Raw genomic sequence first — 15,283 nt, 5'->3', positions numbered from 1 at the left:
TTCTGCTGCTCTGCCTTCCCCGCCTTGAGAATTATTTTGTGAACTGCAGTGAAATCTTCTCCACGAACGTATTCATGAGCTCGTTGCGAGTTCACGAAAAACCAATTCAACATGCCGGCCAATGCCTCAGGTCGGATTATCAAGACTCGAAGGGTGAAGAAAGGCACTGCCCACCACAAAAATCACCGATGGGAATCATTCACCACAAAAATCTCGAAGTTAAACTCGCTCGACCCGATACGAAGAGTTCGCCGCCATGATATCGACGCCGAAGACCTCTCTACGAATACATCATATTTTAGGACGGGATTGGAGAAATGGCAGGAACTTAATATGTCGGAGGGCTTTATCAGCTTCACCCAAGATGTCCTCCCAATGTGCGACAGCCTACCACAAATTCTACATTTCGAGGACAAGATTATGGAAATATTGGTCACATATCTTGAGAAGAAGCAGAGAGAGTCTGTGGAACCTTTGCTGGAGTTGATGACAGATTTTGCACATGATTTGGGACCGCGATTTGAAAGGCATTTTTCGAATGCGTTGGAACTCATTACCTCGATAGCAGGTATGCCTCAAGATGTGGAAGTCATTGAATGGAGTTTTACGAGCCTGGCATTTCTTTTCAAGTATCTGTCGAAGCTTGTCGTGCCAGATCTTCGTCCTACATATGATTTAATGGCCCCTCTGTTGGGAAAGCACCGACAACGACCCCACATTGCACGCTTTGCGGGAGAGGCTATGAGTTTCTTGGTCAAAAAAGCAGGAGCACCTGGACAAAGAGAGAACGCTCTGCCTCTTATTATGAAACATGCAAAAGCAGATCTTGATAGCATGTTGGGCACAAAAGAGTTTGGATTGTACTATCACGGGTTAATGACTATGTTCGCGGAAGCTATGAAAGGGAACGGACTGAGCTTACATACTACTGGACCTTCGATTTTCCGTGCCTTGGTATTGGCCCTTGACAAAAAGGACTTAGGCTTGAAAGAGCCTTCAGCATGGATGAACGTCGTCTGCGGAGTTTTGACCAGCATGGTTCATCACAGCAGTTCGGACACTTTCGGAGAACTGCTCGGAACTGTCATCGAGCTTACAAATTCCTCAGTTGAATCGTTCGTAGAGTCAAAGGAAGCGAGTGCTTGCCGTTCTCTGCTTCTTTCCTCGCGGATGATTGGCATTGTGGCAGGAGTTCGAAAAGGTTCCCGGATCAGCGATTGGCCAGGGCTTCTCAAAGCATTGTCAAATGTTTTGAAGGTTGTATCCAAGCACTCAGGTTTTGTTATACAACATGAAGTTGATCTGGATATTTGGAATGGCCTGATACATAGCGTTGCCATCACCCTCCAGTACGCCCCCATGGATGCCATGATCCCTTTCATTTCAACGTTTATGGACTCTTTGACCAAGGAGCCTTTGGCGAAATGGTTCCTCACACTTTGCTCGTACATCTCTGATGCGGAACCGGAAAGATTTAAAAGCATCGTTTTACCCTATTTTCAACGGTATGTCATCTGTTTGCCTCGAGGTAGCCGCATCGTATTGATGTTCTGATTAGATTCATTGTTGCGCATTGGTCGGATGCAGATAATGGAGACACCTTATCCGTCATGTTACCAAAAATGGTGTCTTCTGGGGTACTTCCAAGTAGATATGGGAAAGATGGATTTACGCTACCCCAGTCCTGGCAGGATCAAATTGTCAGCAAGTTTGAACGTCTAGAAGTGTCTCCTTTTCCGGAACAGGCTTCACCTGCCGTGTACGACCGCAGTCCAGCCACTTGGCATGATCGTTGTTTGCCGAAGTACAATGCTCTGCTCGAGGTTCTTAATAGCACAGTCGTGCATCCATCGACAAATGCGAGAATAGCGGAAATCCTTCTTCGCAAACTTAAGCTCGCTCTACGACCTTCCTCCTCCCTTGCTCCAGAAGAGGCCAATTTCATTGTTGGCCGAGGCTTCAGCGCCTTTTCAAGGATGACCAAAGGGGCAGGTGAGGTGGACCGATCATTAGAGCCACTGCTACGAGCAGCTGCTCCACGATACGCCCGGGTACCAAATTTTCTAGAAGCTCTGCTGGATTATGAGACGAGTCTCAAGGCATTTCCAACTCCAAACACAGAATCGTCCATCAACAACTCAGATTCCGAAATCGATTCCGACCTCCTAACTTTCTCTCTGATATCAAATCTCTCTACCGCGTCTCACGATCTACGACTTCTTTCTTTACGGCTCCTGGATCATATCTATGCCGTCAATCACGGTTCAAGCTCCGAGGCGCTATCCGCAATGATCATGATTGAGCAAACGCCGCTTGACTTGCAAACCGCACGCACTGCCTCGATGCATATCCGAAAGCTCGCGACGCTGTACCCCAGCCAGGCACCAAAATCGTGGCTTAAACAAGCGATCCCTGCATTTTGCTTTGGCATGCTTACTGTCAAATTTGCTCAAGTTTGGGAAGACGCATCGGCGTCATTGAAGCAAATAGCAGAATCGAAAGACGGTGAAGAAGCTGTTACTAGGCTTGCCTTCGAGTGGCTCGAGGAACCTTCGATGGCATGGGATGGTGCCGGCCGGAATGTCGAGCAGCTACACAACAACGGGCTGACAGATTTCGAATGCTCTAATCTCATGAAATTGGATGAGTTGGCGAAAGATGCGCAATCACAAGTTACCAATGCACGGGATACGATGCTTCACAATTTTGCTACTGCTCAGGAACTTGTGTCTGCCCGGCCGACCTCAGCGAGAGCGCAAGCCCTTCGAGTACTCTCTGCTGCTCCAGGAATAGCTGAGAAGCGCTCTCGTCAGCTTGTTCCCATGTTCCTCTCATGGGCTGGACGTGCAGGTGACGAAATGGAGCAGACCGATGAGGATAATGAACCTGTCGTAAGTGACTGGACAAGGAAAGACCAGAAAGCTCAGCTTGATCTATTTGGACTTTTCTTGAATACGAAGACGCTCTTCAAAGCAGACGAAGTCTACAATGCGCTTCTTCAACTCCTTGCCAACGGTGATATCGAAATTCAGAAATCAGCACTGAAGGCCATGTTCACGTGGAAAAATTCAAGCATAAAGCCTTACGAGGAAAATCTGCTCAATCTGCTGGATGAGGCAAGATTCAAGGATGAGATAGCTATCCTACTTCAAGGCGACACTTTAGTTCAGCATGAACACCGCGAAAGTTTGATGCCCGTACTGTTGAGACTTCTTTATGGCCGGTCGATTTCTCGGAAAGGTGCAGCAAGTGGGAGAGCGGGGATGGAAGCTCGAAGGCTGACGATTTTGCGGAATCTTGCCCTCGAAGATATTGGAGGGTTCTTGGACATCGCACTTGGCGAGCTGAGAGACATCTCTCTGATACAAAATGTTCTGCTTCAAGATTTCATATTCGAGAAAGAAATTTTGAGCGCCAGGAAGCAGGTCGGATTCGTCCATATGATGCAGGGCGTACTGAAGGAGCTTGGCACTAAAATCACGCCTTTTACGATGAAATTGTTGGATCCAGTGCTTTATTGCATCGTTCGTGCGTCACGACAGTTGGAAGATGACCACCAGGAGATCGAGCAAACAGATGATCAGACCAGTCAGACGTCTTTGCTCAAAGTTGTCCGCCAGACTGGCTTGAAGTGTCTAATTCTTCTCTTCACGAATGCTCTAGAATTTGAATGGCTGCCCTACATCAACACAATCAACAAAGAAATTATCTCACCTCGACTTGACAATCTTCCGATTGAGACTGCTCAAGGCGTGTCAGTCATCCTCAAATTGATCTCAACGTGGTCTGCCTCAGAGAAGATGGCCCTCTTCATGGGTTGCAACAAACAGGTTCTACCCAAAGTCGCTGAATGTTTGGCACCTCAGAAATCGAAAGATGAAGTGAAGTTATTTGCCTTGAATATCATCAAGAATGTTGTCAAATTGGCTCAGCAAGATGTCTATGGCGAGATTGCAGGAAAGGTCATGGAAGAACTGCTCACACCCAATATGGACCAATTTTTGATTCAAATTGGTGGTGTCCTTCGAGGCCAACATGATATAAGCAAAGATCTCCTTGAAGCTTCTGTGGAAACAGTATCCGAGCTTGCGCCATTTGTCACAACTTCATCTCAGGCTAGGAACCTGGTAGATGTCTCAATTTTTTTACTCGATCAACCTTCACGCCGTGTTAGTCCCAAAACTAAAGGTGGTTTACTACTCGCTCTTGAACACTTTGTCCCGCTATATGAGCTGCAAAACGACGACAATCTAAAGGAGAAAGTTTTCAACACTGTCACCTCGCTATTCGGATTCTTCAAGGACAAACAATCACGTGAGGTACTATCTCGAGTTCTCATGGTCTACTCGCAAAAGGATCCTGTGATCGGTGACGTTGCTGGACTCTGCGTTGACCTGAATTCGTTTGTGGAAGGGCGCCTCGATGAGCCTGATTATGATCGACGACTGAAGGCATTCAACAGTATCAATACACCAAGAGAGACTTCTTTCACGGCTCGCCAATGGACCCCTTTGCTGTTCAATATGCTCTATTATATTCGGCATGACGAGGAATTCGGAATTCTATCCTCAAACTCCTCTGATGGAATCTGTCAATTCGTCAATACAGCTGGCAAAGCCGACGAGGAGTCAGAACAAACAGCTTTCAAGAATATGCTTTCGTCGATTCTCATGCCAGCCCTCTTTACAGGGGCTCGAGAACCATCGGAAGTAATTCGGCGAGAATATTTGAAGGTTATGGCCCATCTTGTCCGCATATTTCCTACATGGTCAGAAGTCAGCGATATGCATGGTCTCCTCGCTGGGGAGGATGAACTCGAGTCATCCTTCTTCAATAATATCTTGACAGCTGGGAAGGGTCGGCAATCTGGTGCACTCGGACAATTGTCTGCAGCTGCAGAAAGAGGGGAGCTTACTGGCAAGAATGTCGGCCACTTCTTTATCCCGGCTATCGAGCATTTTATTTTTGATCGGGCTGAGGGGAATGATGCGCACAATCTTGCTGCTGAAGCCACAACAACTGTTGGGATCCTTGCAGGTTCCTTGGAATGGCCTCAATATAGGGCAATGCTCCGACGGTTTATCGGTTATATTGAAGCAAAGCCAGAACTCGAGAAGCAGATTATCCGTTTGCTTGGCAAAGTCATCGATGCCCTGGCTCTTGCAGCACTAGAACCATCTGAACCTGGCACAGAAGCAGCACCGAAGAAAGCAAGCACATTGGCAAGGACGATGCCAAAGCAGCAGAAGCTTGCCGACGACCTCACGTTAAACATTTTGCCACCTCTTACTGTTTATCTTCATGACAAAGATGAATCGACCGTCAGTCTACGAGTTCCAGTCGCCATCATCATTGTCAGGCTTCTCAAACTTCTGCCTCCAGAACAGTTGAATGAAAGGTTGCCCGCTGTCTTGACGGACATTTGCCACATTTTGAGAAGTAAAGCACAGGAGTCTCGGGATATGACGCGGGATACACTGACCAAGATATGTGTGCTGCTCGGCCCGTCGTGCTTTGGCTTTGTTCTCAAGGAGTTGCGTGGTGCTTTAGCTCGAGGTTACCAACTCCACGTCCTCTCGTATACCATGCATTCGATTCTCGTTGCCACGACTCCAGAATACGCCCCTGGAGATTTGGACTACTGCCTCCCATCAATAGTAGCCATTATCATGGATGATATCTTTGGCGCTACTGGCCAGGAGAAGGATGCAGAAGAGTATGTGAGCAAGATGAAGGAAGTTAAGAGCAGCAAAAGTCACGATTCGATGGAGTTGATTGCCAGGACAGCTACTTTAAGTCGACTGACAGACCTTGTACGACCGATTCAAGTCCTGCTAAAGGAGAAACTCAATCTACGAATGGTGAGAAAGATTGACGAGCTTCTGAATCGAATTTGCAATGGCTTGCTCAAGAATTCAGCTGCCCAAAGCCGAGATAGCTTGATATTCTGCTACGAAGTCATCCAAGATGTCTACAATAGCGAAAAGCCCCAAGAGAAAGTGAAAGATGATTACCGATTGAAGAAGTACCTTATCCAGAAGGGCGCTAAAAGGGCTGGCGAGAGAGGAAGCACGACTGTCTACACCTACAAACTGGTGCGATTTGCCTTCGACGTCCTCAGATCGGTTCTGAAGAAATGCGACAATCTAAGAACCGCGAGCAACTTGGCGGGTTTCATTCCTATACTTGGCGATGCTGTGGTCCAGGCCGAGGACGAAGTGAAAGTTGCTGCCTTCCGCCTGCTCACTACTATTGTCAAAGTACCATTAAAAGTTGCCAGCGACGGCACAAACCTTTACCGAGTCGCCGCTGCCGAAGCTACAAAGTCTATTTCTGCAAATTTATCAACTGCTGCCGACGTATCACAAGGTGCCTTGAAGCTGATCTCAGTTGTACTTCGAGATAGGCCAGACGTACCAGTCAAGGATACCGCTGTCGACGAATTGCTGTCAAGACTCAAAGATGACTTGACTGAGCCTGAGCGCCGTCATGTGACGTTCAATTTCCTACGAGCAGTCTTGGATTCCAAAGTCGAGACCGCCGTGGTCTATGATACTCTTGATTACGTTGGCACTGTGATGGTCACGAATCCGGATAAGGATACGCGAGATCTAGCTCGTGGAGCATACTTCCAATTCCTTCGAGATTATCCACAGAAGAAAAATCGATGGTCAAAGCAGCTTGCATTCATCATTGCAAACCTGAAGTATGAGCAAGAAGGAGGACGATTGTCAATTCTCGAAGTCATCCATCTTCTGCTTTCCAAGTCATCGGATGAGTTCGTTCAAGAAGTCTCTGCGACAATGTTTGTGCCTTTGATATTTGTTCTCGCCAACGATGACGGCGAGAAGTGCCGCATGGCAGCCGGCGAGGTTATCAAACAGATATTCAAGAAAGCTGACGAAGAACGACTAAATAATTTCCTGGCTCTCCTTCGGTCTTGGATCAAGGAAAGCGACAACCCATCAGTGGTGAGACTGTCACTCCAGATCTACGGATTTTATTACGACTCGCACGATACTGATGACAGCGATGTGGCAATCCTTCTGGACTGCATTCAATCTACCATCAATACTGCAGAGAATAGCGACTCGGACTGGGAGCAGATCTACGCCGCACTTCAATTAGCCTCTATCCTGGTCCAGAAATTCCCTGACACTCTCCTCTCACCAAAGACAAAAGGCCTCTGGTCCGCGATCCGAGTTTGCCTCTCATACCCTCATGCATGGGTCAAGCTCTCCGCTGCCCGCCTTACTGGCAGCTTCTTCGCAGATTTCGCACGAACAAACATGGAGTCTGGCCTCGAAGGTCTCCCACTCAAAGGATCTGGTGGTCTCAAACTCCGTGATGACGACATCAGGGACTTAATCCGTCGCACGGCACATATGTTCAAGACGCCCGGTCTCACGCAGCTCCTTGCAGATGAAATCGTGAAGAATCTCGTGTTCCTTGGTCGCTGCGCAGGGGTCAACGATTTGAAATGGGGCACATCGCAGGATGCTGAATCCGATGAAGATGACGAGGAGGAAGCTGAAAAGGAGGAGCGGACGGCTCTGCAGTATTTATTCGGACGACTGAGTTTCATTTTGAGGAGAGAAACTTCACCACCTCGTGCACCGGCGTTGATACCGAAGACCTCCGCACTGCAGTTACTGGAGCTTCTCACCTCAAAACTCACACCAGAAACTCTAATCCTAAGTCTCCAAACACTTCTTCTCCCGCTCTCAAACCTCACAGACCCCTCAATACCCATCCCATATTCCACCGACGACTTGTTCAAGAGCGGGTACGAAGCACTGCGTTCAAGCAGCGAAGTGATAATAGAAAACTTGAAGCGCAAAGTTGGCACGAAGGAGTATACGGAGGCATTACTGAGGGTTAGAGAGGGGGTGAAGGAAAGAAGGGTGAAGCGGAGTGCGAAGCGGAAGGTGGAGGCTGTTAGCGCGCCGGAGCGCTTTGGCGAAGGGAAAAGGAAGAAGGTTGAGAGGAAGAAGGAAAGAAGGAAGGAGAGGGGAGCCGAGCATGCGAAGAGGAGAAATGAGTATTGAGTTGATTGGTTTGCATTTGGTGGTGTTCCGTGGCATTATCAGCACGAGTGATGAGGGTAGCGGAGTTGTAGAGAATGAGAAAAGATACCTTGAAACTTTATATAATTTACAAGCCATATTCCTACTTCGCGAGACTTCGTTTCAACTCAAACTCTTTCTCCGATTCCTCTCATAGGCCGAGAGTCTGACTCGAGGAGTACCCCCTCACGCTCCTTTTATTTTTTTTTCGCTTAAGAAGACTCGCTCCAACCAAGATCCACTCTTTTAAGCTGGACGCCAATCAAATCACACTCCTTAAAGCTCACCCAACTAATCCTCCCCCTCAACACAACTAAATCACAATAAGGCGCAATCTTATTAAGGCTAAATCTCTATCCCAGCTGCGCAACAATTTTTTTGACATTTTATTAAAATACACTGTGATTGGTGAGAGAATAATCACGTGATACTTACACTTGACTTGTTAACAAGCCTGGGGGACCCCATGATTATTGAGGAGAAAGAAGGGATAGACATGATGAGGGTATAATTCACGAGAATTTGGTGAGTTGAGGTTTTAGGGGCCGAGGCTGTGGTTGTGGAGTTGAGTGGTGAGTTCAGACCACCAAGAACTTCCTCGAGGGAGCTAAAATTGCAGTGCCTGCAAAAACAAGTTGGATGTTGGCAAAAAGAAAGTTGAGTGTGGGCACTAGTAGAACTTGGTGAACTTCAGCAAGCTGCGACCCGCCGAAGCGTTGCAAAGTGCAGCCGCTCGTTGCTGCTGTGGAACGGACGGAAGAGTGCATTACCTTATGCAGGTCGGAATACTCGAGGCGATCTAGAAATATCCGACAGTCCCCATAACCCGATTTTGCAATCAAAGTTGTACAATGGCAGATAGACAGAGTAGTAGAAACTATTGTACCCCATGGCCAGGCCCCCAAGTACTTTTCTATAATGGTTGAGCACCTCATTTTTGATAATCGAATTGAAGCTCGTCTCTAGGCTAAGGATCTGGCAGGTAAGTTTGTCCCAATGTTAGGGATAGGATGAATAGCTATCAGGGAAGACATTCCTGTCAAGTAAACTTTTGATAAACTGCTAGAGGCCCTCTCTTTCCTGGGGAAGCTCAGCGTGACCGTGAAGAGAGCTGTGGTTTCTTGGAATGACTGTCAACTTCAAGAGTCTCCAGAGCAAAGCTCGGGGTGTTGCTGGAAGTAATAAAGCAGCAATCAAGGACCGTCTTGGAGTATTGTTGCAATGGCGTGCTGTAATATCTCTCTTCTGAATGTTTGACTCGCTGCCATGAATGAGAGGATGAAATGTCACGTGCGCTCTCATGCTTCGAGTTTTTATGACAAAGATGCGGAAAAGAACTAGGAGGGAAGTCTAGATAACGTGGGCCTGTAGTATAGTATCCACTAGATCTTGTGGCATGGTGGCATGGTTGAGAAAGGGAGTGGAGTGGAGTTGTGGTAGGCAATGTTCTGAATAGACTAGGAATGTTGCTTCAGTTCTCTGGAGAGAGAAGATATAATAACACTTCTGCTCCATGTTGGGGAGGTTGCAAAGTCGATTGCTCGAGAGACAGTCCCAATTCATCATCTAGGGCTCTTTCTTCAATAACGCAAGAATTGTGCATCTACGAATCGAGCCGAGAAACCAGTCGCAAAGGTTGCTTGTTGGTGAATCGAACTTTGCGCAGTATTACTTTTTTGGAGGCAGGTGTTAAAAAAAAAGCACTGTCATCAATACGTTGCTGTTGACACTTGTCAAGGCCTGAAGGGGCTGTGGGGATAATATGGGTGTATATTGGTATAATAGTAAGGAATGATGGTGCCCTAAAGGCGGGGAAATAGCTATATATAGGCCTATGTGTGGCCTGTGCGTAGCACGTGACAACACTAGTCCGCTTTCAGACGGTACAAAACAAGAAAGCGGTAGCGGTAAACAGCCAGGGGCTCTTGAGTATAAAAGCCACCTTCTCCAAGACATTCTTTCTCATCGCGATATCTTCTGCTTTTACGGCCGCCTCACTGCGGTCAGTGTCAGACGATTCAACCTGTGACAAGGGACGACAGAGCAAGAGAGTGAATGCCAACCTAGGAGAACGGTTGGCGAAAGGCAAGGAGAAGAGGAAGGGTGCATGAAGCAGATTTTCGCTCGTATTGTTGTCGAGGATGGGGCGCTTGTCAAATGCCTATGGCAAAATTGGATGAAAGAGCATAGAGAAGGGATGATTAGCAGAAGAGTAGAGACGAAACCGCCGGGCCTTCAAGCCTTGCTGTAGTTCGGTGTACCAGAATTCCTTGGGACATTCAAGCCCGGCCGGAGATTTCATTGTACCAAATACGCTAGAATATTCGTTGTGCTAAGTTTCTGGAACATTCAAGCCTGGCGGACTTTATTGTACCAAACCTGCGAGATCATTCAGCGCCTCGGTTATTGGAGTGACGTTCGCCATCGTGGCTTTCTAAGTCTCTGTTTCGGAGGTCCTGAGAGTTGGCCTCTGATATTCCTACAGCCATAGCTTCGTCCTAGTACAGTGGGGTCCAAACGCCGTCTATCATGCCGCTAAATCCAAACAAACCTAGAATCTTATATCTGTTGCACATCTATCCCGGCCTATCGTCCTTGCTGTGGTTTCGGAGCCTTTCATTCGATTCCCTTGACCTCGCTCTCCCCCGGTTCCTTTCCAGCCGCCGGCGCACCCTTCTCCTTCCTCCGCTTCGTGGTGGTCCCATCTTCCCAGAATTCCAAGTCCCCATCTTCACTTAAGGTCCCTTTCTTCACCAGCTGCCCTCGCTCCCTCATCAAATCCTCGATCGTCATATGCTTATCTCCGAATATCTATCTCCATTAGCATCTCCTCTCGCCGCCCAACAGCTTCTACTGACGTTCAAATGGTCCGAAATAATATGTCTATTTCGACACTCGGGACAAGTAATAAGCACAGAGCCATAGTGATACCCCTGTTTCGAAACTCGATGTGTAGACCGCGTCGAACATGGCTTGCAGGTAAAAGTCATCTCATATTCTGGTTGTGGTGGTCGCCTGGTCGCGGGAGGGGCGTGTGGTTTCGACTTTACTTTTGGCTGAGGAGCTAGCGAGGGAGAGGCTTCCGTCGAGTATGAGGAACGTGCGAAGCGGATGGACGAGAGCTGTTGTACAGGTAGTGGTCTTCGGGTTGACAGAGGTGTAAACTTGGAGGCTTGTCTCGAGAAAAGGGAGAATGTCCGCATAGCGGATAGGGGGGTCGGTATTGGTGGCATTATGTGACTCTTTTTGTACAATCAGAAAGAAGGATTATGTTGTGGTATGAGGAAGAAATTGTCGATGTTGACGCTGGACCTCTCAAGTTGGCGAGGCGGCGAAACCTCCAAAAGCTAATATGGGGCAAAATCACCCGGCTAGCCATATGGAGAAAAGACGGACCGAGGCCTGCATGACGAGATATTGATAGGCTCCACCTTCAACCTCGAAACAAACAGTGAATCGTTGAACATTCACCTCGCCCCCCGACCTGACATCGTCGGTCCCCGGATTATCTACGCCGACGATATTCGTTTATAAATCTCTCCCGCAGATCTGCTTCCTCCCCTCTTCGACAACCGAAACCTTCGACAAACACAGAAAACGCAAGCATGGCAACGTCGACAGCCTTGTAGCCCACAACGAACAAAGCGACGCGCCATATTCGTGTTTTGGTATTGGGGAAGGTTTATTCAGACACCGGGGTGAAGCACAAGTGACAAGATGATTTCTGGACGAGGGCGAGGGGGAGGGAAGATCAGGCCGCCTAGAAGAGTAGGTTGTGAATTTCCACCCCACCATTTGAACCCCTCCTTTCCACAACTTCCTTTCTCAACACCACACCCTCTCCCTACTGTGCCCAGTTCTTGAGGCATTCGAAAGTCTTGAATCATGGCTTCTGAGGCCTCGTTTAGTAGCGCTCTTGACCATGCAACACAGGAGAGCCTCGGCGGCGATGTCAGTTTCCTTTCACGCTCTCGAGTGTCACCTTTCCTCTTGCTCGAGACTTTCTTACAGGAAATCCTTTAGTAAGACAATAGCTAACAGTTATTCTGAGCAGGGCATGATCGGTAGCGATGCGGGCGATTTTGAAACGCAGTGGGATATTCTGCGATCAGCTTTGCGAGAAATCCACACAAAAAATGCCTCCACCCTATCCTTCGAACAAATTTACCGAGCTTCCTACAAAATCGTCCTGAAAAAGCAAGGCGACAAGCTCTATGACCGGGTCAAGGAATTCGAGGAGCAATGGTTCGGTACCTCTGTAATGCCGAAGATTCGCACTCTCATCACCACCAACCTGGTCAATAACACCCTCGGCGGCGTGTCTGGTATTACGGCCAATGAGCGGCGAATGACCGGAGAAGAGTTTCTGAAGGGCCTCAAGACATCATGGGAGGACCACATCACAACCATGAACATGACCACGGACGTTTTGATGTACATGGACAGAGTTTATTGTACGGACAATCGCAAAGCCTCGATTTTCACGACATCGATGGGCCTTTTCCGAGATCACATCCTCCGCTCACAACTGACCGGCTCGGACCTCACAACCTTCGACATTTTGAACTCGGTTATCCTTGACATGGTTCGTATGGAACGAGACGGAGATGTGATCAATAAGGCGATCGTCAGATCATGCGTTTATATGCTAGAGGGTCTTTATGAGTCTGACGAAGAGAACGAGTCCGAAAAGTTGTATATCACAACCTTTGAGCCCGCTTTCCTAAACGCCAGCAGAGAGTTTTACCAGAAGGAGTGCACAGCTTTACTTCGAGATTCGGATGCCAGCACCTGGTTGCGACAGACCAAGAAGCGACTGATCGAAGAGGAGACTCGGACGCAAACTACAATATCGATGCTCACTTCTCAGAAGATTGCCAAGGTCATTGAATCTGAGATGATCAGTAGTCGTCTGTCCGAATTTCTTGCTATGGAGGGTAGTGGCATTAAGGTAATGATTGAGAACGATCGCTACGAAGACTTGACCCTCCTTTACCAACTGATCTCACGAGTCGACCAATCCAAGGAGCCATTGAAGCAGGCTTTATCAGAACGAGTCCGAGAACTAGGATCCGAGATCAATAAGATGATCATCAATACGGATTTCTCAAATGTCGCCGGAGCAGCTGAGGATGGCGAAGCAGCTGAAGGCGCTGACAAGTCAAAGGCACCAAGGCAGCAATCTGCTGCGGCCAAGCAAACAGCAGCTGCCATACGATGGGTGGATGATGTCTTGACATTGAAAGATAAATTCGATAGTATGTGGAAGAAGTGCATGAATGAAGATCTCATTCTACAGACCGCACTTACAAAGAGCTTCTCCGACTTCATCAACGAGTTCCCCCGTTGCTCTGAGTATGTCTCGCTATTTATCGACAATAATCTCAAGGGTGGCATCAAGGGCAAGACTGAAGCGGAGATTGATGCCGTACTTGACAAGGCGACGACGCTTCTTCGATATATCCAGGATAAGGATATGTTTGAGAGGTACTACAAGAAGCACTTGGCTCGCCGCTTACTGCACGGCAAGTCGGAGAGCGCAGATGTTGAGAGACAAATGATTTCGAGGATGAAACTCGAGATAGGTAACGCTTTCACCACTAAGCTCGAGGGCATGTTCAAGGATATGACCATGTCCGAAGATCTCACATCCGGCTACCGCACTCATATCCAGAATCTTGGCGATCTCGACAGAAAGCAAATCGATCTAGGAATCAATGTCTTGACCACGAATTATTGGCCGATGGAGTCAATGGGTGGTAACAACTCGCGGCGTGACGATGGAACCCAAATACCCTGCACTTGGCCAAACGAGATTCATCTTCTTCAGGAGTCATTCAAGGCCTTCTACCTCAAGGAGCGGAATGGTCGAATGTTGACCTGGTTGGGATTCCTTGGTAGTGCCGATATGCGTTGTGTGTTCCCCAAGATTCCTGGAAAGGAGGGCATTCTGAGTCGTGAGCGACGACATGAGATTAACGTCCCTACATACGGAATGGTTGTCCTCCTTCTGTTCAATGACCTCGCCGAAGGCGAGACATTATCCTTCGAGGAAATCCAGTCTCGCACCAACATTCCCCCTCAGGACCTTGCACGCATCCTCCACACTTTGGCTGTCAATCCCAAGGCAAAGGTTCTGACCAAGGATCCTGCGAATAAAGACCTTCCAAAGCCGGGAGATAAGTTCGGATTCAACGCGAGCTTCACTAGTAAGGCCGTCAAGATCAAGGCCCCTGTAATGCTGGGAGCAGTAAATAGAGTTGAAGGAGAGGAAGAGCGCAAGGACACCGAAGACAGAAATGACGAGCACAGAGGCAACGTCATTGACACTGTGATTGTACGGATTATGAAGTAAGTTTCCTCAACTCTCATAACTTTGAAAACGCTAACAAAACTCAGAGCACGGAAAACCCTCGCCCACACCCACCTATTCAGCGAGGTCATTGGCCAACTGGCAACACGATTTAAGCCAGACGTTGGCATGATGAAGAGACGAGTGGAGAGCTTGATCGAGCGGGAGTATCTAGAGCGAGTTGAGGGTGCGGAGGTTTCTACGTATGCATATCTGGCATAATGTTGTGCGATTTTGGTACATGTTGTCGAGCATCGCTTGCGTTGGAGCGGGATTACTTTGCTGGCGAACTCGGGATTTAGGAGGGGCGTTATGTGGCGGTAGCCCTTCTGACATGTGTCCGTTAGAGTCTAAGGACCTCCGGACTGAGAGAGCTAGGTAAGGAGGAAAATAAAGCCTGTATGACATAGCCTGTGGTCCAGTCGATCGCACGTGACTGAATATGACGAGGACGTTTGCGATCCCAGGGAGCAATCCCCCAGTCTTCATAGCAGCCTCGAAGTTTCGTTCCATTCCTTGTTCATCTTAGTGTCACTATTCCCCATGTAAATCGAACTGCATTGGTCAATCCGATCGTTGTGTTCCTGATCTCGCTAGTTGGGCTAAGAAGTGTCGATGCCGTCAGGACTTTCGACCGACGAGGCTAATGGATTAAGTTTCCTTCGACCTCTGAGAAATTTCCAATCGTGATTACTACTCTTTCTTCGACTCATTCTCCGTGTCTCAAGAATCGGGTTGCGTTCCTGTGATGTCCAGAGCTGAAACTGCCTTGCGTAATTTTAGTGTTTCCTCTGCTTCAAAAGCCGTGCAGACGAGGCTGACCTATTTCCTCTCCACCATTTCGACGTCTACCATCAACCCGGGA

At 48.1% G+C, this 15,283-nt stretch overlaps 3 protein-coding genes across 3 annotated transcripts; 2 read left to right on the top strand and 1 right to left on the bottom strand.

The window, feature by feature from the left end:
- Positions 1-89: 89 nt before the first annotated feature.
- K444DRAFT_574227 (HEAT repeat protein-like protein) lies at positions 90-8,163 on the top strand. Its single transcript, XM_024877426.1, has 2 exons — positions 90-1,505; positions 1,559-8,163. The coding sequence occupies exons 1-2, from the start codon at positions 112-114 to the stop codon at positions 8,046-8,048; spliced, it is 7,884 nt and encodes a 2,627-aa protein (XP_024728513.1). The 5' UTR covers positions 90-111; the 3' UTR covers positions 8,049-8,163.
- A 2,519-nt stretch (positions 8,164-10,682) lies between these two features.
- Positions 10,683-11,269, bottom strand: K444DRAFT_545088 (zf-DNL-domain-containing protein; the record flags this gene model as incomplete). The annotated part of the gene is made up of 2 exons (XM_024876111.1): positions 10,683-10,877; positions 10,925-11,269. 2 exons carry the CDS (start codon positions 11,267-11,269, stop codon positions 10,683-10,685), a joined length of 540 nt encoding a protein of 179 aa, XP_024728512.1.
- An 854-nt stretch (positions 11,270-12,123) lies between these two features.
- On the top strand, positions 12,124-14,640 carry K444DRAFT_545908 (Cullin-domain-containing protein; the record flags this gene model as incomplete). The annotated part of the gene is made up of 2 exons (XM_024876182.1): positions 12,124-14,417; positions 14,466-14,640. 2 exons carry the CDS (start codon positions 12,124-12,126, stop codon positions 14,638-14,640), a joined length of 2,469 nt encoding a protein of 822 aa, XP_024728511.1.
- Between the last annotated feature and the right edge of the window lie 643 nt (positions 14,641-15,283).

The sequence above is a fragment of the Hyaloscypha bicolor genome, assembly GCF_002865645.1.
Source record: "Hyaloscypha bicolor E unplaced genomic scaffold K444scaffold_182, whole genome shotgun sequence".
In the NCBI taxonomy this organism is placed as follows: domain Eukaryota; kingdom Fungi; phylum Ascomycota; class Leotiomycetes; order Helotiales; family Hyaloscyphaceae; genus Hyaloscypha; species Hyaloscypha bicolor.
Note: the sequence above shows the minus strand (reverse complement) of the source record. Positions and strands in the feature narration are given on the sequence as shown.

Excerpts from the sequence above, each read along its gene's own strand:
- K444DRAFT_574227 (XM_024877426.1), top strand. The coding sequence starts at position 112 with ATGCCGGCCAATGCCTCAGGTCGGATTATCAAGACTCGAAGGGTGAAG. Across the intron at positions 1,506-1,558 it reads GTTTTACCCTATTTTCAACG|ATTCATTGTTGCGCATTGGT; the intron begins GTATGTCATCTG and ends TGTTCTGATTAG.